This window comes from Onychostruthus taczanowskii, unplaced genomic scaffold (assembly GCF_017590055.1).
Source record: "Onychostruthus taczanowskii isolate IOZ18803 unplaced genomic scaffold, ASM1759005v1 scaffold44, whole genome shotgun sequence".
Lineage (NCBI taxonomy): Eukaryota > Metazoa > Chordata > Aves > Passeriformes > Passeridae > Onychostruthus > Onychostruthus taczanowskii.
In genome coordinates, this window is record NW_024501903.1 from 1,614,704 (window position 1) to 1,636,193 (window position 21,490).

General features: G+C 45.1%; 1 protein-coding gene across 3 annotated transcripts in view; it reads left to right on the forward strand.

Moving 5' to 3' along the window:
• The window catches only part of MYO7A (myosin VIIA), a 60,084-nt gene that overhangs the window by 33,389 nt on the left and 5,205 nt on the right, over positions 1 to 21,490 (forward strand). For 2 of the 3 annotated variants that reach the window (XM_041414091.1, XM_041414093.1), the window contains 22 exons: positions 708 to 926; positions 1,076 to 1,183; positions 1,734 to 1,943; positions 2,486 to 2,689; positions 3,505 to 3,681; positions 5,769 to 5,858; positions 7,065 to 7,192; positions 7,727 to 7,853; positions 11,163 to 11,282; positions 11,992 to 12,165; positions 13,322 to 13,549; positions 13,962 to 14,132; positions 15,131 to 15,248; positions 15,529 to 15,655; positions 15,770 to 15,939; positions 16,049 to 16,239; positions 16,791 to 16,915; positions 17,645 to 17,802; positions 18,285 to 18,438; positions 18,553 to 18,708; positions 19,066 to 19,171; positions 20,849 to 20,962. In XM_041414091.1, coding sequence (XP_041270025.1) covers positions 708 to 926; positions 1,076 to 1,183; positions 1,734 to 1,943; positions 2,486 to 2,689; positions 3,505 to 3,681; positions 5,769 to 5,858; positions 7,065 to 7,192; positions 7,727 to 7,853; positions 11,163 to 11,282; positions 11,992 to 12,165; positions 13,322 to 13,549; positions 13,962 to 14,132; positions 15,131 to 15,248; positions 15,529 to 15,655; positions 15,770 to 15,939; positions 16,049 to 16,239; positions 16,791 to 16,915; positions 17,645 to 17,802; positions 18,285 to 18,438; positions 18,553 to 18,708; positions 19,066 to 19,171; positions 20,849 to 20,962 — 3,375 coding nt within the window. Of the gene's footprint in view, positions 1 to 707; positions 927 to 1,075; positions 1,184 to 1,733; positions 1,944 to 2,485; positions 2,690 to 3,504; positions 3,682 to 5,768; positions 5,859 to 7,064; positions 7,193 to 7,726; positions 7,854 to 11,162; positions 11,283 to 11,991; positions 12,166 to 13,321; positions 13,550 to 13,961; positions 14,133 to 15,130; positions 15,249 to 15,528; positions 15,656 to 15,709; positions 15,940 to 16,048; positions 16,240 to 16,790; positions 16,916 to 17,644; positions 17,803 to 18,284; positions 18,439 to 18,552; positions 18,709 to 19,065; positions 19,172 to 20,848; positions 20,963 to 21,490 lie in introns of all 3 variants that reach the window. The other variant, XM_041414092.1, reaches the window with a different exon arrangement.

Genomic DNA, 21,490 nt, shown 5'->3' on the forward strand with positions numbered 1-21,490 from the left:
ATTTCATTGAAGAGACCACCTTGTAGTTGTTCTCTCCCCTGTGACTTACGTGTCCATTGCACCAACGGGTCACTTGGGGTTTTGTAAGCCTTCCCCTAGTTTCCAGATGACTGAAAACGCAAGAGCAGCTTCCTCTAAAAAATGGATTCCATCTCCATGTGGGATCATATTTGGGTTTCTCACCCTCCCAGTCCATAGTCCTCTTCTCTCCCTGTACCAACTAGTTTTGACCCACCAGCAGTGTTTTTTGGAAAGTGTGTTAAGGTCTAAAGTATCTCAATATAATCTTTCAAGCCTGCAATTTGTAGAAATCACTACTTCCAGGCTGGCTAGAATGCTGCCTCCTGCCATCAGACAGCACCTTGACTGTCAGGCAGGAGTTCTGCAGATGCTGGACCTCTGTAGGAGCAACCCTCATGGCTTTTGGCTACCTTGGGATGGCCAACTAGACATCGTGAGTCCTCTCAAAGGCTCGTTGGGGAAGAAACTGTGTTTGTCCTTCCTGGGCTTTGAATCAATGCAGCAGCCAGAGCGCTTCATTTCTCCACCCTCTTGTAGAACCTCCCTCCAGAAGGTTTGCTGTCATGGGGACTGATTTCAGTGGCTCTTATTTAGAGCCGTGCAAGCAGGAGATTAGCAGTGGAAATCTGCTTACGGTGGGTGAGCCCCTGGCTGGCGGTGCGGTTTCATCCTGCTCCCTCCTGCAGATGCGGATTGGCTTCCTGAGGCTGCAGGCCCTGTACCGATCCCGCAAGCTTCACAAGCAGTACCACATGGCTCGCCGGCGGATCATCGAGTTTCAGGCACGGTGCCGGGGCTACCTGGTCCGTCGGGCATTCCGCCACCGCCTCTGGGCTGTCCTCACCGTCCAGGCCTACGCCCGGGGCATGATCGCCCGAAGGCTCTACAAGCGCCTCCGGGGGGAAGTAAGTACCGTGGAGGAAAAAAGGAGATGAGGAGAGGGAAAAATACATGCTTCTGTGTCGTGAGCTCTTGGGATCCAATTTTAAAGGAAAAAAATATCTGAAAATAATTAGATGCCTATTCAGAAAGGCTCTTCTGTTTATTCCCACAGTATTATCGACGCCTGGAAGCAGAGAAGCTTCGGCTGGCAGAAGAGGAACGACTTCGAAAGGAGATGAGTGCCAAGAAAGCCAAAGAAGAAGCAGAAAAGAAACACCAAGTACATGGGGACTGATCTCTTTGTGGGGTTCTGTCTGTTCTCCAGGAACTAGTTTTGCTCCTTTGGTGGGCAATGACAAAAATGTCTAAGGGATTTATGCCCTGCTTGAGTGGTTTGTATTTAATTCTCCAAAGTACTCTGTGCTCTATTAGTTTGAATCTGCTCCAGAATTTCTGATTTGCTGCACAGGAATGCCAGAGATTATAGTTATTATTCACTTTTGCTATTGTATGAAGGGGGAACTGGGACACTCCGTGTATGTGTGGACATGCAGGGCTGTTGTATAAAAGAAAAAAATTAGGTCAGTGAGAGTTTCTGTGCACGGACCAACACCCCTAAACAGGCACTAAGGAATGGGGAAAATGAATTGCTTTGTCCTTCTGCAGTTGGAAAACTGAGACACGGGCATGTCACTGATTTGCTCCAAGTTATGATACGGGTATAGTGCCCTAAGCACCAGGCAGCCTGCCTCCCTAAATCCATGCCCTGTGGAATTTACTGCCAGCTCTTTGGAAGGAGCAGTTCAGTCATTGCACTTCTCCTTTTGCAGGTACGCCTGGCCCAGCTGGCACGGGAAGATGCAGAGAGAGAAGTAAAGGAGAAAGAGGAAGCACGTCGGAAGAAAGAGCTCTTAGAAAAAATGGAGAGAGCTCGCAATGAGCCAGTGAATGACTCAGAAATGGTGGACAAAATGTTTGGATTCCTGGGAACAACCTCCTCCCTTCCTGGCCAGGAGGGACAGGCACCCAATGGCTTTGAGGTACTGGAAGATGTACTGGAGCTTGGCTATCACGTGACAGGTGTTGGCAAAACATTAATAGATCAAGAAAGAATACAGTAATAAAAAAGTGGGTCTCTGAAGGCTTCCTTCAGGGTAAGGCTCTCCTGTGTGACCCCAGAGGGTTATTGTGCTGTGGCTAGAGATGGGCAGGCATCCTGGCAGCTTTCCCTGGGACTACCAAATGGAGGAGAGCACTAAGGTCATCAAGGACTTGTGGCCTTTGAGATCTTCCCTTTTAGGTTCATCACAACTTAGGGCATTTAGCTCTTAGACATCCTTTCCCCATGCTATGAGTCGGGCCATGCTTGTTGCTTCTCCTACTGCTCTGGGGACATTCCTGGGCACATGTCCTTCAAAGCTTGGGCTTTGCGTGGGCTCTAGAGCTATATTCCATGGTTTTCCTCCAGCTGACTTTTCCTTTTGGGATGGAAATCAGACTGGCAGAAAAGTCAGGCCCAAAGGGAAATGGTAGTTTGATATCCAGAGCCATGCTGAGTGTCTGACATTTCCTTCCACAACAGGATCTTGAGCAAGTCCAGAAGGAGCTGGAGGAAGAGGACCTGGATGCAGCATTGCCTCTCCCTGAGGAGGAGGAAGAAGACCTCTCAGAGTACAAATTTGCCAAGTTTGCTGCCACGTATTTCCAGGGCACAACAACACACACGTACATCCGCCGGCCCCTCAAGCAGCCTCTCTTGTACCATGAAGATGAAGGAGACCAGTTGGTGAGGCAGGGGATGAAAAAACTTGAGCAGGGCTCAGTGGGTTGGGGCAAGCCGGGGTAATCCTCCAGCCAAAGGGCACCAGGACTTTCTATTTTGGGATACACTCATCTGCTGCACCTGTGTCCATGGCCACTGTCCCACCAGTATGCTTTGAGTGCTGGTAAGACAGTGAATATCAGTGGGATGGGGCACTAGAGAGGAGGGTCCCTCTCTGTACCTTGGTGTTAAGACAATGAGGTGCTGTGTGCTCAGGGCATGGACAGTGAAAATCGTTGCTTCAGTACAACTTCCAAAGCTTCTAGGGAGCTGGAAAAGTGGCTTCTTACCTTGTCATACCAGTGCAGAGCTAGAAGAGAAGAACTGCTTGTCCCATAGCCAGCAGTACACGAGCAGAAATGAATTGAACCTCCATGGCTATAATGCATATTACATTATCCATGAGCTTGCCCTCACTGTGGTTCTTCTTCCCCTCTGCAGTGGGTTAGTAGCTGCCAGTCCCTGCCCCTTGGTAAGGCTGGCATCTCCTGTTAAGAGGTAAACCCCTTGTAGGATTCATAAACACATTCATGGTGGCACAAAGACAGAGCCTGAATGTCCCAGCCAGCAGCCTGCCCAGCATTCAGAGAAGATGTGTGTTGCAGGCAAAAAACAGTGTGCCACTGTTACACATGGAACAGGGAATACAGGGAAGTATTTTATCTCCTGCACATGTACAGAGAGACCACAGTGGGGATCCTGATGGATCCAGCCTGGCAGGACCACCCCCTCCACTGCCCTGGTGTGAGCTAACGGGCTGTAATTTTCCTTTCAAATAGGCGGCACTTGCTGTATGGATCACTATCCTGCGTTTCATGGGAGACCTCCCTGAGCCAAAATATCACACAGCCATGAGTGATGGTGGTGAGAAGATACCAGTAATGACAAAAATCTATGAGACTCTTGGGAAGAAGACCTACAAGAAAGAACTGCAGGCTCTGCAGGGAGAAGGAGAGGTAACTGGTGTGGCTGTAAAAGAGATGTTATTGTTAGGTGTCGGATATTGAATTGTGTTGGAAAGAAACAACTTGTGGGGTTTGCTGCAGGCAATCAGTTTGTTGACTTTATTTTCACTTATGCTATGAAGGCAGAATTGCCTGTGATCCTGTCCCTTCCTCACAGGCAGAGCTGAATGTCCATCAGCTGAATGTTCCCCAGTGAAGGAAGTGCCCTGATATCTCTCATGGGACTTTGATCTCTCTCCTCCACCCTGCAGGGCTAAAGTACATGGGGGAATGCAATGTCCTATGTTTCTTATTTGGGGATTTCCTTTTGATCTGCCCTGAGTCAGAAGAAACTAAATTAAAAATGTGCCCTTAATCTTGGAGGAGGAAGTAATTAGTTACCAGGAGATTAGGCTGTGAAAATATTTAAAAAAAAAAAAAAAATCCCTGTTACATCCTGAGTGCCTTCTGGATGTCACTGGAGGACTTCATCTTAGTATCCTTCCCAGACAAAACATTATTCTAAATAAATCAATGTCTACAGTGCTGATACATTTTCATCTTTGGCAATTGCTTTATTCAATAGGACAAGATATAATCTGCTATTGGCATCTTCTGGATGCCACTGTTTAATTTTCAAGTTTTCTTGACAAATCTCTGTAGTATTTGCAGAGGTAAATAGCAAATCTCCTTGTTCTTAAAGTGACAATACCATTCAGCACTTCTAGTGAATTACCTGACGAGAGTAGCCTCAGGACCATAATTCTGTAAAAATATACACCACGAATCACCTTTCATTCCTTTGGCCCATAATTTCTTGCTTGTTTATTACAAAAAGGTATATTTTGGCCAACTAGTAGTAGAGAAGGAAATTTAAGCTGTCCTTTTTCTCTGTGGTTACATTATCTCTTCACAGTACAAAAAGATGCCTGAGCAAAATGATATGCAAATCCAGGTTTACAGCACCAGCTCATGTTTATAATGGATATAAACTGTCACAGCCACAGGACTCAAGGTGTCAATTGGATGTGAAATCATGGTCTTTTCAAAGCTGTTTAAATGGGTAGAGGTTAACTGGGTCCAAATGTTTGCTATAAAGGTAGAAAGTCAGCAAGTAATTTGATGATACAGAGTCAGTGCCTGGAGCTGTCCCACATCAGAGGTGTCCTTCTGGGAAACCTGATAGAGCACAGGCCTGGTTGAAAGTTATGAAACCACAGTGGGTGGACTACCTGTCCATGAATCCCTGGCTAGGTGACTTCCAGCTAAAAACCTGCTGTGCAAATGGCTTGTCTCAGAGAGTCGTCTTGCTCATCTCATTTCCACTGTCATAGAGCAGAACTGGGTGGACCTGGGTGTAGGAATGCGCCCCCTAATGTCAGAGTGGCAAAAACTAACCTTTGTCCCTTAAAAAAAGGAAAGAAGCCCAGAAGCTTCTCTCAACTGTTAGGTGGAAAGCCACCTCATAGGGCCTCAGGGACTTCACTAAACACCAGAGAACACCTAATTGGATAGAAGCCAAAAAGTCCTGCCTGATCAATCAAGTAGAAGAAAAGAACAGAACAAAGGAGAAGGGCTTTTGTGTGAAGTGTTTCTACCAGGGGCAGACCTCTGTACCTGGCTCGAGTTTTTCTGTTTGTTATTTTGCCTTTATTAAACCCTTTTTGTTTCTAACACAACAGCAGAAGCCATCCTGCTTATTTTATGCCCCCAAAGTGTAGCTGAGCTATCCTTGGGTGTATTAAGTGTTTTTCTAGGGCTTATAAGAACTGGCTCTAAGACAAACAACTTAATACCTGGGCTCAGCACAAATCAGCCATGTATTCAACATAAGTTTTTTCATATATTCCCAAGATGTAATTTTGTTCTAAGAGACACTTACTGATTAGAGAGTATCTACAAAATTCAGAGCCAACCCTGGGTTATCAAGGGGCTCAGGAATATGGGTCCAGACTTCTGGTTCCCACCAGCCTCTGACACATCTCACTCTCTGCTCAGGATTAATGGTCTTCTGCAGGAGCCCAGGGAAGGGCTCCAGAGAGAGCACTTGTTCAGCACTAGCATCTCACCACTTTGCATCCACTCCTCTTGCTTTGCAGAGTACTCATGTTGATGGGCACAAGAAGAACAGTGTGCGGCACAAACTGGTCTCCTTAACACTCAAGAAGAAATCCAAACTGACGGAGGAGGTGAGGGGAGAAGCTTGGCCGCCTGGCAGCACAAGTGCCGTTGGATTGTCTGCAGCCCTCTCTGACTCTCTTCTGCTTTTCCCTAGACAACATAGAACCAGCCCTCCTCTGGGTTTGGCGCTACCTGTCTCTCTGCCTGAAAGATTTAAGGAGTGTTTAAGGGGAAAGGTTGGCTTCCCGTGTCTCCTTGAGTCATTCTGCACCTCGCGCCGGCCTCCCCTCGGCTCCTGTTCTCCATCCATCCAGAACCTTCCCTCCCCTCTTTCACAGCCCTCCATCCAGCTGCCGATACCTCTCAGCACTCTGTGGTGGTCTGATTGTTATCCCTGCTTTTAGTTTCCTGCCCGTAGATAGCAGAGGTGGGGTCTCTAACAGCACTCTGCTCCACTCCAGTGCCAGGGACAAAACTCCCTGTGGGAGCAGTTATCCCAGGCTGAGAGCTTTTGAGAAATGCCATCTCAAAAGAGTGAGGAATGATAAGTCTTTCAGGTGGGGGTGATGGAAACAATTGATAGACTGCCCATTTCCAGAGCAGGCACCATCTTACCTGGCTGTAGCTGCTTGAGAGCATGAAGATTGCTCTGTGAGATATTCCCTAAGGGGTCAGTGGGTAGAAACAGGGCCCAATCCAGCTCACCCTAATGGGCTCTGAAGATGCTACAGAAATGTCCATCTCTCTAAATGAAGATGGGATTGACTAGCTGAGACGATGAGCTGCTAGGCACGCAAATGCCATCCTTGTTCTCACCAACAGCACCATGCTTCTGCAGTTTCAGCTGCACCATTAGCATGGGGAATGGGTCCATTTTGCCAGTGAAAACATTGATGATTATTTTAATGTGATTAGATTAAAGGACAGGTCCTCCTTGGCAATTAGATGGTTCCAAAGACCCTTGTGGCCCTGTCCCAGCAGTAGGACCAGCTCAGAGCTGGGATGCAAGGGGGTGCCATTGTAGAAACCCTGTGAAAGGACCAAGCAGGTGGAAGTGTAACTAGACAGGACCATTTTTAATTTCACCCATACATGATTAAAGCCAACACAGTCAAACCCTCCCACTGCTGTTAAAATCCTAGATGGAAGAACTTCTGAGAGCCCTCCTGGCTGGTGGAGGAGCCCTCCCAGGGGAGCACCACACACTTGGGATGGGGGTGGGGGGGACACAGTAACTGGCTGTCCTGAAAGAGACCAATTTGTTTGGTTGGCAGGTGACAAAGAGACTTCACGATGGTGAGTCTACGCTGCAGGGTAATAGCATGCTCGAAGACAGACCCACTTCCAACCTGGAGAAGCTCCATTTCATTATTGGTAATGGCATCCTCAGGCCAGCCTTAAGGTTAGAAATCAAAACAAAGGCATGAACATGCCATTCTTTCCATTTCTTCTTCCTTGAGCTTTTCTTGAGCTATTCAAACAAGTTTGATATTATCTGCAGCTTTACAAAGCTCTTGTTTCATTATTTTTATGGTTATGTTGTATAATGCAGGCTAGGCTGGATCATGTTCCTTACTGCCCGAATCAGGCCCAGTGGAAAGACCATGCAAACAGATTCAAACATTTCTAAAAGTCCTAATGACACTGGATTGTTCTTTTAAATGCCCACTCTTGTTCCTCACTACTCTGTTTTCCATTTGACTATTGTATCTCTTTTGTTTGTGTGAATATTTTTAATGGTGTGCTAATGAAAAACTCAAACTCATTTCAGCGGCTAAATGAAGCATTCAAAAATTGGAAAGTGTCAAATGAAGGGCACTTGCTAGTCTCTGGTTTAGCCAATTTATATGTTTATGTTTATTAATAGAAATTAATTGTTAAATAATTTCTCTTTTTTATTGTTTAACTTTTAATTATTTTTTTATTCCTATTTTAGGGATGAAATCTACTGTCAAATCTGCAAGCAGCTGACTCAGAACCCATCCAAAAGCAGCCATGCCAGGGGTTGGATACTGATGTCCCTTTGTGTGGGATGTTTTGCTCCTTCTGAGAAGTTTGTGAAGGTAAATTGTAGATGACATTTGTCTAATGAATTATCTACCAATACATTTTCTTTTCCACTCATGGGACCAGCTTTTCTCTTGGGTTTCACAGTAGAGGGAATCCCAGTCTTTGCCAGAAATTACGATGACAGAGTTCCTAAGGAAATTAATTGTTCATGATCCCAAGTTCAATGTCTCATGTCAATCAGATGAGTCACTCCTGAGAAGTGACTGTCTCTTTCCTGTGACTCTAAAGGTAATGTAGACAACCAAATTACATGATGTCTCCTGCATGTAGATCTATGAAGATGTGGTTAAGTAACTTCTGGTAGGAAATTTGTTTGTGGGAGCCTGCAAGTGGAATTTACACAACCAGAATAGCCCACGTTTCTTCTCTGTTTCTTATATGCAAAGGTCTGTGCATTCAGCATTTACTGGCTTTGACAGTCTGACCTCAGGCACCTACTCTACCAAAACTGGCAAGGAACAGAACACAGCCAATTACAAATATAAATGTATACTAAAAAATGCACATAGAAAGGGAAGGATTTCATTTATGTGGAAGTACATTTGCAAAGGTGCTCTCTGAATGATGCTGTGTTCCCCATCATGTGTCATATTGAGAACATCCAATTCCAAAGAGCCACATGAGATGACATGCAACCCATCTTTAGCAGCACTGTGGATCAGCAGGACTGAAGTCAGTGGGGGATGCCAAGTGGCTGACACTTTTGAAAATCAGGCTGTTCTTAAGCATTTTCTATTTTCTGAGCAAAGCTCTGTTGCCTAGATTTGAACAGTCTGCTTTCCAGGTGAGTTATAGAGTCGTGGAATTGTTTGGGTTGGAAAAGATGTCTAAGATCAAGTTCAGCCACTGCCAAGTCTACCACTAAAGCATGTCCACAGGTGTCATATCTGCATTTTTTTTTTAATACTTCTAGGGATGGTAATTCCACCACTTCCCTGGACAATTTGTCCCAGTGCCTGACTGGAAATAAAGATGTTCCATTTATTTCCGTAGCTATAAGATTAGGTACTGGGTGTTCAGCGCTGAAAGAGCTGAAGCCAGGAATAGAAATGTCTCCTTCATCCCCAGGCCTTGTCAGTGTGAAATCTAATAAAGAAGATAAATCACTGGCAAAGTCACAGAAAATTAAATTATATGTGGAAATGAGATCTGAGAAGTATGGTGCAGGAAGCTGTGTTGGTTTAAATCTTTAATAATAGAAGATTACTTTAGGATAGTGAAGCACTTGTCAGAAATAATTTATAAGCAGTTCTGGAGACTCAGACAGAGTCATAGAGGCATAGAATGGTTTGGGTTGGAAGGGATCTTTATAAGTCATCTAGTTCAACCCTGCTGCCAGGAGGGCATTCCTTCCACTAGACCAGATTGCTCAGAGTTCCATTCAGCCTGGCCAGGGATAAGGCAGACACAAATTTTCTGGGCAACCTGTTCCAGTGCCTTACCCTACCCTCGTAGGAAATAATTTCTTCCTTATGCCCAATCTAAACCTGACCTATTTTGGTTTAAAGCAACTTCCCCCTTGTCCTGTCATTCCATGCCTTTATCAAAAGTCCCTCTCCAGCTCTCTTGTAGCCCTCTAAGTTCTGGAAGGTGCTCTAAAGTCTTCCTGGAGCCTTCTCTTCTCCAGGCTGAGCAGCCCCAATTCTCTCAACCTGTCTCTATAGCAGAGGTGCGCCAGCCCTCTGAGCATCTTAGCAGCCTCTTCTGCACTTGCTCCAGCAGCTCAACATCTTTCTTGTGCTGGGGGCCCCAGAGCTGGATGCAGTACTCCAGGTGGGATCTGGTTAGGGCAGAGCAGGGGGCAGAATCTCCTCCCTCTCCCTGCTGTCCACGCTGCTAGTGATGCAGCCCAGGGCACATTTGGCTTTCTGAGCTGTGGGTGCTCACTGATGGGTCACGTTGAACTTCTTGTCCATGAATACCCTCAAGTCCTTCTCCCCAGGATTAGTCTCAATCCATTCTCTGCCCAGCCTATGTTTGTGTTTGGGATTACACCAGCCCAGGTGCAGGAAATTGCTCTTGTCCTTGTTGAGCTTCATGTGGTTCATGAAGGCCCAACACTTAGGCATGTCCAAGTCCCTCTGGATGGCATCCATTTCCTTCTATGATTCTATCAAAGTATCAATTAGAACTGAACATTTTGAGAAGGATTTTGCTGATAATGAGGCAGGTCTTCAATATGTATTCCAGCTCCCAGATATTCAAGTTATGCTTTGGATCCCATTAGACACCTTTAGCGCATCATGTGTTAAACATGGGCCAAGGCACATTAGCACTGCTGTTCTTTACTCCTTTCTTTCAACCAACAGTGGGTCTAGGTGGGAAGGTTCAGTCACAAGGAAATAGGAATGTGAAAAAATACGTAATTGCGTAGTTCATTATTAGCAATAGCATAATCAGAACTACACTTTTACATTGCATCGACCATTTACGATCTTCTGCAGCAGATCTCATCCCCGATACCTGGCTGTGTTGCATAGTTACTTCATAGTCTCTGTAAACTAGGATTGACAGAGGTATCTGTCTCTCTGGCCATGTTATTTATGGCTGGCAGTGTTATAAAGCAGTCTGTGTTTCTGAAGGCATAGCTGTGTGTTATCGTGCAGAGAACTCTTATCTTTCTACAAAGTCTCTCAGAAAAAAATTTATTCACAGATTTATTAGTCTTAGCTAACATTTTGGCCAAGATGTTTGTGTAATATTTTTAAGTGTGTTATCTTTCATATTGTGGAAATCACTGGATTTAATTTTCTCCACAATAAAGTGGTTATATTTTTGACATACACTGAAGTGCTTCAAATTCTTGTTTAGGCCAAAATGGTATTTTAAATCTGACTAAGGAGATATCTGTTTAATATCACTGTGAAAGATAGATAAATGTTCTGAGTGGCATTCACTTACAATCCCTCTGAATCATTACTTACACATATTTTTCATTTGCTCCCATCTTTCTGGCTGACACTCAATAGCATTTTATAACACATCTTTAAAATACAAAGATAGAAATCACTGGCAGCAATAGCAGGAACAGAAAAGCTTCTGCTCTGGCTTCGATCAAAGGTCTGTCTGGTCTGGTATCTTATCTCCTCTGAGGCCAGAAATGCACAGTAGAAGAACAAGGCAGGGGTGCAGACTGTCCTACTGTCTCTCAGCTTCCAGTGATTTGATGTAGGAACATCCAAGCCTGAGTGATATCACTGTCATTAGTCACAGAGGCCTTTTCTCCAGTAAAACATTACTTTTTGCAAATGCTTGGCCTCTTAAGCCAAAGGTCTAAACAATGTGTTCCCTGCTGCCAACAGTATTTAAGGAACTTCATCAACGGAGGCCCCCCAGGTTATGCTCCCTATTGTGAAGAGAGGCTGAGGCGGACATTTGCCAATGGGACAAGGACACAGCCACCCAGCTGGCTGGAGCTGCAGGTATGAGCCCTCCATGTCCTCCCCAGGGAGCTGGGGCTTAGGGTTTAAGCCTTTCACTGTCACAAGAGCCACATCTCTGTCAGGACAGAATGTGGGACAACAAAATGCCTATTTCTGTCAACAATTTTCATGAAATTCCGACATATCGCATTCCCTGTACATCCTGGATTTGCTCCAGAGTATGTTGAAGATCAATCCTTTTGCCTGCATCAGTATTTGTAAATTAAAAGTGTGCTGTTGGTATTGAGGCCAGCTGGCACAGAGCAAGCCCCTGTGTGTTCAAAAAACTATCTTCCAGATGAAGGTGGCTGCAGGCAAACTGCCTCCCATGAATGGTCCCTGGGGCTTTTTTGGGGATAATTATAGCTGGAACAGGCAGTTTGTGCAAAAACTGCTCATTTTCTAAACTGGTTTGCAAGCATATACAGCTGTGTTCTGGTGTCCGTGAGCATTCCCAAGCATGCTTTTATCTTCTGGATTAGGCACCTTGATGACTGAATGTAGTAAATAAAATATCTGTGACTTCCAAGTGCTTCCAGTGGCTGACTGTACATTATCCTGTTGATAAATATGGTGTGGTAGCACTGAAAAGCAGCCAGTCAGTGGGATCAGGAATTAGTAAGTAGTTTTCAGAGTGGGGTGGAAGAGTATGCAGTTAAATACTATTGAAATACATGTAACATTATAAAGTTTGACTTTAATCCTTTAGGCGACCAAGTCCAAGAAACCGATCATGCTGCCTGTCACATTTATGGATGGGACAACAAAGACACTGTTGACAGACTCTGCAACAACTGCTAAAGAGCTCTGTAATTCTTTGGCCGACAAAATCAGCCTGAAGGACCGATTTGGCTTTTCGCTCTACATTGCACTTTTTGACAAGGTATGTTTTAAGTTCTGTTCCTGAATAGTTCTGGGAGAGAAGGGGGAGGTTCTCCTTGCTGTCACATAACTTCCTGAAGGCAGAGGGATTATTTCCACAGTGCTAGTGTCAGCACGATTTTCACAAAAAGAGTTGTCAAACTCTGCAGCTGGGTTGTAGGAAAATCTCACTCCTTGGAGATATTCAGAATTTAACAGGAAAACGCACAGAGAAACCCATTCAAAGATGCACCTGTTCTGACTAGTGTGGTGGACCAGAAACCTTCAGAAATTCCTTTCCTCCTACAAACTTATGAGATGCTATTCTCTTACTTTCAGTTGAGCTTATTAGAGATGAATTTCCAGTAAAACATCCTACCTGGATTTTTATGCAAGGGAGACAAATTTAATTGGAAAGGAAACAGTTGAAATTAAGCTTCTGAAATTAGTTAAAATCCAAACTGCCATGCCTGCATTGGCATTTAACCTGCTTTATTTAACCTAAAAACATACATATTTCCAGAAGTTCTGTTAAAATACAGGTGAGCATAAATGAGAGGGGTAAAGCTTCATCAGGTGAGACAACAGCTATAAGTCAATGAAATTCAAGTATTCCAAGAGCTTCTGTATAAGAGGATGACGCATATTTTCACCTACAGATGTGGCCACCTCTACCTCTGTGTGGGGAAGAAAATGGTTTTATACTCTGTCTTCTTCATCTTTTTTGAGGAGACATTCAGCAAGGGATGATAAGTCTGAGGAGATATAGTGCTTTGGGGCTTCATGGCAGACCCCAAGTGAGGAGACGTAAATTTCTGTAACAGGACAGGCTCTTTTATTCTGGGTTTTTCTGATGCTTACTTAACTAGGTTGGATCCAAGCCCATGACTTTGAAACAGTGTGTTTCAAAGCACAGTATGAATCAACAATAGTTTAAAATGGGACCATTGGCTTTGCTGAATCATGTTGATGCTCTCCTTTTAGTCTGGATGGGAAGCTGGAGCTCAAAATGGAATGGCTCACCAAGCCGTGCTGCAGGACTTGGCTGGCTAGATGACATAGAACCATTGATTATTTTGATTATAAAGGTAGTCTGAGTGACTCAAAAGCAGATCTCTCTACCTAAAAAGGTCTGCATTTGGTCAGGTGAATGCCACATTTCTCTCTGCCCTGCCTAGGTGTCCTCGCTGGGGAGTGGCAATGACCACGTGATGGATGCTGTGTCCCAGTGTGAGCAGTATGCCAAGGAGCAGGGAGCGCAGGAGCGCAATGCACCGTGGCGGCTCTTCTTCAGGAAGGAGATCTTCACCCCCTGGCACAATCCCAGTGAGGACAACGTGGCCACCAATCTCATCTACCAACAGATCGTGCGAGGGGTGAAGTTTGGGGAGTACCGGTGTGACAAGGTATGTGACCTCAGCAGCTCCCAGTCTGGTCCAACAAGTGTCTTTGAGATGGTGAAATAGGTTACAACAAAGGGGATGATAAATATTCCTCCCTGGACACCCATTAACTTGGGCATTATGGTAATTCACTTGGAAAACAGGAGCTACAGCAATCAGATCTTCTTGACTGGGCTTGGATGCTTCCATGTGCTGCATGAGCACTCTTAACAATGAACATTAAGGCTTAATCATAGCTTTTAGTGGTCAGTGTCATGAACTTTAGATGTGCAAAAGCTGAAGTTCTGCCAAAAAGAAGCGTGCCCACATGATTCTGTAGTACACCCAGCCTCCACAACAGGCTTCTTGAGTGGTGGAGGATGGATGTTGTGATGACTTGGTGACAGCATTAACTTGGTTTGTTTGGCTCCCACAGGAGGAAGATCTAGCAGAACTGGCTTCCCAGCAGTACTACGTGGACTATGGGTCAGAGATGGTACTGGAAAGGCTGCTAAATCTAATTCCATCCTACATTCCTGACAGAGAGATCACAGCTTCAAAAACAGTGGAAAAATGGGCTCAGCTCATTATAGCTGCACATAAAAAGGTGGGAACAATAGATCATCTGTCGAGGACCACATCATGCTTCAATAGCTTCATGTGCCTTTTGAACGTGTGTCAGACATCATAGCTCAGCTCTTAGCCTGGCCTGAAGCTAAAACAGTGAGAAAGGACAGGGTTTGTACTAACCGTATTCAGCTTTACCACTGGTTTTTGTGCAAGATCTGACAAAAGACATCCTGCAAAGATTTACTGTGAGATGCAAAACACCATCTCAGGGGTGGCATTCCTGTTACACAAGGTTGTGGTGTTACCAGTTGTATTACAGAGGTGGTTCATGTCTGTGGGTAACGTCAGGACTTTTTTGTGCCAAGCGTTGTATAAAACCTCCCTGGCTTCAGTGAGAACATTTGTGACACTCTCACACAACAACACTTCCTATAACTCATTACCCAGTACTCATGACCACTCACGAGGGATGATGTTCCTGGCGTGAGGTTGGGCACTCCTTTAACATCAGGAGCCAGCTTCAGATTAGGATCCCTACTACGTAAACATCTCCATGTGCATAGGGAGTCTCACCTCAACTTAACTGTCAGTGGAGACACAGGGATTCACTTGGATCTTGCACATCCCCCGTCAGCCTGTCAGCTTTGTACAGAAGTGGCAGGTGTCTAAGGATGCCCTAAATAAGGGGCTTAAGGGATGAGTGTCTGCTTCCAGCTAAAGGAATGTCAAGCTGAAAAGTAAACACTTACTTTAGGGAAACCCACAGTCTAGTGAGATGAACCTCACTGAGATTGGTCCCTCCAGATGCTTACCCAGCCTTCTCCAAGTCAGATTATTCCATAAAGTGGGAACTGAAGACCAGGACTTTGACCAAACTATCACTTGTTCCTGTAGTAGTTTGGCCCTTAGCACCACTGAGACTTCCATTAATATTTGTTCCAAGATCTTCAGGTTACATGGTTTGATTTTCCTTGCTCTCTTCCAGGATATAACTGTGTTTTGCTTCATGTTGGTTGTGGTTTGCTTTTTCTGTAGGGAATTTATACTCAGAAGAGGGCAGACCCAAAAAAGGTTAAGGAAGAAGTAGTGGATTTTGCACGTTTCAAGTGGCCTTTGCTGTTTTCTCGGTTTTATGAAGCCTTCAAATTCTCAGGTGAGTCAGTAGAGCACATCCGCAGAGCACAAGATGCTCTAAAGCAAAAGGAAGAAAAGATAGGGATTCCACAGACAAGAAGAGGACCATCTAGCTCATCTTTTTTGGACACATTATTTTTTGTTGCATCCTGATTAGCAATGGCTCAGGCTATGGGTCTGCCACTATTTCTCTCCCTTAAAAAAACACAGAGCTTTTTGATAATTACATCCTCCTTTGAAACATTTTCTGTATCCTAAGACCCTTCATGAGCTGATTGAATATCTTGTCTTAACCCCAGGGCCAAGCCTGCCTAAAAATGATGTGATTGTAGCTGTCAACTGGACGGGGGTGTACTTTGTGGATGAACAGGAGCAGGTTCTCTTAGAGCTCTCTTTCCCAGAGATCACAGCTGTGTCAAGCAGCAGGTAAGGAGGAACAGACTTGGCTGACAATCTCACCATAGATCAGTCTTTTTTCAGGCTTTGCCTCTGGATGTCATTATGTTTCATGTTTATGTCTCCTATAAAAATATATCCTAGAGGAGGAAAGCTGCAAGGGCAGAGTTTCACCCTGGCCACCATTAAAGGTGATGAATACACTTTCACCTCCAACAATGCAGAGGATATCCGGGATCTGGTGGTGACCTTCCTTGAAGGACTAAGGAAACGATCCAAGTATGTCGTCACTCTCCAAGACAACCCAAATCCAGGCAAGTAAATAGCCCAGCTCAGTGGTAAACACAGAGATAGATTAAATATTCCTTTAGGAGCTTGGGAAAAAAACCAACAGTTCTAACCAATGGTTGGGGTTTTTTGCAGTGGGAGAAGAATCTGGGTTCCTCAGCTTCCTTAAAGGAGACCTGATAGTTCTGGACCAGGACACAGGAGAACAAGTGATGAACTCGGGGTGGGCTAATGGGTTCAATGAACGGACCAAGCAGAGAGGGGATTTCCCAACTGATTCCGTCTATGTCTTGCCCACCGTCACCATGCCTCCGTTGGAGATCGTGGTAAGCAGTCTTTTGGAATTACACAACTTGGTACAATGTCCAGGGAGATCAAAGCCTTTGTGAAGGGCTTAGATCTGGCCAGAGTCTCCCTGAACGTAAGGCAGAAACCAAAGTGGATGAGAGAGGTGACATGTTGTCCAAGACAAAAGTGATCTCAGCCTTTCTTCTGACCTTGGTACTCAGGACACGACAAACTTGTGACTTGGAATATCCATGTCTTGTGCTAAATCCTTCCAGCTGGCCTGATTGCTTAAGGGTGTACTGTGGTTAAAAGGAACTGCTACATTCACATATGGAGCTGTAGGTTCCAGAGCACATTATCTTCCTTAGGAAGTGATCCACGCTATGGAAATACTTATTATTTCTTGCATCAGTGACTGAGAATAGCATAGAGAAATGACAACTGCACAGTTCTAACTGACTGTTAACGAGAATTGATGGATTATTCTCATTTTTACAGTTCTTGTTTTGTATCTGCTTCCTCTCTTTGAATACATCAGGTATATTTTATTTCAAATACACCAGGTAACAGAGAGCTTTTCATCCCACAGGCCCTGGTCACAATGACCCCTGACCAACGACAAGATGTTATCAGAACCTCTCAGATGGCAGTTTCAGACAGTGAAGAAAGAGTAAAGCCATACACTTTGGAGGAATTTTCCTATGACTATTTTAGGTGATTTCTTTAAACCATTCTCAAAAATTATAGTAGTCCATCTGCAGGTAGCTTAGGAGAGAGGTAAATTTTGCTACTGGAAAAGACTCTGAATACCCAATTGTGTGACTTTGTACAATGGCAACCTCTGGTTTAGGTCATGGCATTTGAGCTGCAGCTTTTCCACAGAAAAGGTTTTATAAAGGATTTATTCTCATCAGAGGTGTAGCAATTTGAAATTTAATATTATGTGGGAGGATGTGCTTAGGTTATATAGACATTTTCATCTCAGTTCTAAAAATTTAAATGTGCACCACTGCTGAATGCAGCTGATCAAAGCTCCCACTTCTGTTTGGATGGGCTGGCAATCCAGACAGGCAGACTGGATCCTTTGAGATGTCTTGCCCTTGTCAGGCTTATACTGCTAGGTAATATTCTTTCAGTGTGGCTGCCCTGACCATTCATTGCCATCATTCTTCCTGTGACTAGAAGCTTTTTGGGATAGGGTAGGTGATTGTGGTGTCATTGCTGCGGTAGGGTCTATGAGAGACTCTTCTGAGCCATAGGAGAGCACACTGGTTCTCTTTGAGCAGAACTGGAGCTGGATACTTGCTAAATTGTGATGTCCTTTGTGATGTAAGAGTTCATTAGCCAGGTGCTGAGAGCAAACTGTCCTAGGTGAAAACTGGCCACAAGCTGTTGCTATCATCCCTGTAATCTCTCCACCTCTTGCTTTGCATTTGCTACCAGACCACCTCCCAAGCACACCCTCAGCCGGGTCATGATCACCAAGAGCCGTGGAAAGGACAAGCTGTGGTGTTACACCCGCGAGCCCATCAAACAGCCACTGCTGAAGAAGATCCTGGGCAGCGAGGAGCTGTCCCAAGAAGCCTGTATGGCCTTTATTGATATCCTTCCTCTGCTTGGGAGTCCCCTTGGGCAAGAGGTCTGATAAGCAAAGGACTGAGCAGGGCCTCTTTAGGGTGCCAAGCAAAGCCCAAAGAAAGGTTTGTGGTCCCTCTTGAGGGCTGTGGGACCATGTCACAGGCTTGGAAATGGGTCTGCACCACAAATTTGTACCTTAAACAGCCTTGAAATCTGAGGTGTGTCTACTTCTTAATCAGTGAGGATTCAGGGACCAGTTCTTGAGTCCTACTGGTCCACACACACTAGCACTGTACTGTTCTAGCTTGGTTCAGCTGACTCTCTGCACCTGCTGTGGATGGCCACAGCCCCAATGAGTCCACATGGCATTGGAAACAGAGTTTGCTGCCTGAATATCCCTTTGCAGTCACTTCTGTAGTCATGTTAGGATGTCTTTAACAACACCATCAACAGAGGGCCTTCACCAAATATCCCAGTTAGCTCATCCTTGACTCCTGCCTCCCACCTGTGCTGAAATATATGGGTGACTACCCCTCCAAAAGGACCCGCTCAGTCAATGAGCTGACAGACCAAATATTTGAAGGTGCCTTGAAAGCTGAACCCCTAAAGGATGAAATCTACTGCCAGACCCTCAAGCAGCTCACAGACAACCACATCAAGTAAGAGTTACTTGTTCCCCTTGGCCCAAATACACTAGACTGTGTTGGGCAAAGCAGATGTGAAGTGTCTGTGCCACAAGTGATTTTTTTCCTCCTGGGTCTCTTCTTGAGCAGATACAGTGAAGAGAAAGGATGGGAGCTGTTATGGTTGTGTACAGGCCTTTTCCCTCCGAGTAACATCCTCCTGCCCCATGTCCAGAGGTTCCTGCAATCCCGGAAACATCATCCCTTGGCAGCAGACTGCATCCAGAGACTCCAGAAGGCCTTGAGGTATGGCACTGGAAGACCTTCTAGTCCTGACTGTACCACAACATCCAAATATGTGTGAAAAAATACAACTGGGAGATATTTTGGTGACTGGGGGCACAGTGAAAGCTCACAGCCTCTCTCTCTTCCACCAAACTGATTGCAAGGGACATTGGGTTACTGATAAGTAGTGCATAAAAACAGAAATTAATCAACTTCATCCAGGTCCATTTCAGTCACTTTTTTTATTTTTTGGAGGAAAAATAATATTGAGAAAGTAGCTGAAGTTACTCAAAAAGGATATGCATTAAAAAATGAAGATTTAAAAAAAGGATTCTTGCTATGATGATGCTGTGACACTTACTACCTCCTGTTTTGCAGGAATGGATCCAGAAAATACCCACCCCATCTGGTAGAAGTAGAAGCCATTCAGCACAAAACTACCCAAATCTTCCACAAGGTTTACTTCCCTGATGACACTGATGAGGTAAGTGGGGGAGAAGGAAATTCTTTTCTGTCAGGATGGTTGTCAATTTTCTTATTAAAATCTCAGAAGAGGCTAGTATTGGTTCTGATTCAGAAAAACTCAGCCTTTCCAGAAGCCTCTGGGCCAAAGCCTAGCAAGGAAAATCCATCCTTGTCTACTCAGGTTTGTTGCAAGTTGTGTTTTTCAAGGCATGGGTGCTTTGCTGGTGTTCACTGGAGGCTTTAGAGAATGACTGCAGAAAGAGGGAAACTGGATGGGCTCATCCATTCACTCACAGTAGCTCACAGACCTTGGCTCTCAGTTATTTGGAGCCTAAACCAACATATATTGTCCACCCAACAATACCCAAAGGGCATGATGGGCCCCCCTGGGAAATGGGCAGACTATTGCAGGACTGGCAAGTAGGTGACTGAAATTACCCCTTCTGACCTGAGATGACACAAAAATCATACCTGCACTCAGGAAGCTCTCACTAAGCACCTTACATGCTGGTAAGGCAGCTAGTCATATTGATGCCAGAGCAGATGGGCATGTCCTTGCAGATACTTCTGTCTCACCTACTGAATAGTCTTCCTATGAGGCTTGCATCTCTCCCTTCCCTCATACCCCTTGGTACAAATAAATTTGTGTATTTCCAAGTTTATTTATTTGTAAAACAGTCCACACCCATGGAAGGAAAAGGATGATTCCCCTGCAGCAGCTGGAAGTGCCCTTGTTTATCTGTAACGGAGAGCTGAGAGAACTCTTGGGGTTTCTCATCACTTTGAGTATTTTTTCCTACATGACCAGCAATGAGCATGACATTACTTCATATGCATGCATCTGTGTGAGAGCCAGTAGAAGGAGGCTGTGGGGATTTCTACACTTGGACGGGTTTGCTGTGATCCGTTTGGCCATGGAAGTCACCAGGTGGACTGGCAGAGTAGCATCATTCCAGTACAGCGTGCATCTGCACTGACGTGGTGCTGAGCATTAGCAGCACTGAACCCCAATCAGACTCTCGTGGGATGTGGAACGTGGGTCCTGGTGGCTTGGTGGTTCAGTTGTGCATGTGGTAGTCAGAAGCTTAAGTTCCTTGAACTGCTATGAGCTGAATCTCAATAAGTGGGCAGAGCAAAACTGAGGCAATGTAAATGCTGAGCACAGCTCAAAAGGCAAAACCAGAATTGGGATGTGCATACGAATGGGACAGACTTCTAAACACCCATAAAACATGAGGAATCATTTTCCCTCTATTCAACTATCTAGAAACCAGGCATCTGGCGTGGACCTAGTCTAAGCCAGGCATCTGACTTCCTCATCGTCACTGGAGAGACAGTTGGGACAAATCAGGCTGGAGGTCTCTCACTCTGTCTTTCCTATCCCTCTTCCCTCAAGCAAAGAGTTCTGACACTTCACTGTTAGATCAGAAAAATCTCTTGCATTGCCTGGAGAGCTCTGGATAAGCTAGCACAAGATATAGATACAGCATCACAAAGCACAATGGTACAGCAGTAGCATGACAGAGTTTCTGCATACATCTCTTCCAATGCCCAGATCCCCAGTCCACAGTATCGCTGATTTCACTGGTGGTGGGCATTTATATCCCTCTGTGCATGTGCACCTGGAGCTCCTCAAAGAGAGCAAAAAGTAGAAATTTACCCTTAGATAGCAGTGGTGATCTTCCTCTCTTTGTAGGCATTTGAGGTGGAATCCAGCACGAAAGCCAAGGACTTCTGCCAGAACATCTCCAACAGGCTGCTCCTGAAGTCCTCTGAGGGCTTCAGCCTCTTTGTCAAAATCTCTGACAAGGTGAGTGACCCACCCAGAGGCTGAGGTAGCCCTGAGGTACCCAGGACAACCCGCTTGCCAGTAGGTACACATAGGTGGGGCCAGAGGTGTGTGGTGAGATGCATTTCTCCACAAGCTGTGTGGCATTCCTAATCAGATCTGACCTGATGCAGGTGAGGTTTGCAGTCCCACAGCCCTGACTTAACAGCAGTCACCCCAAAAGACTTAAAGCACAGACAGGCAAAGCTCTCCTAGCCTGTTGCTGAGTTGGGTTTATAAGAAAGGACTAAGTGAGAAAAATGTGCAGCTTAGAGCTGCCTCTGGCAACTGGGAGAACTCTATGGAGATAGTCATCAGGAAGGGAAAGGAAGGGCTGTGGTGAAACAAGCTGCAATAAGGAGTAATGGGTGAAATTAGAGACAGAGCCTGAAGCAAGGTGCTGGCATTGGCTTTCTCACATCAGCAGTTTATAACACATCAGTGTAAGAAGTGCAAAGCAGTGAGCAACAACTACAGGACATGGGCTGGGCAATGGCCAGCCCTGCCTGT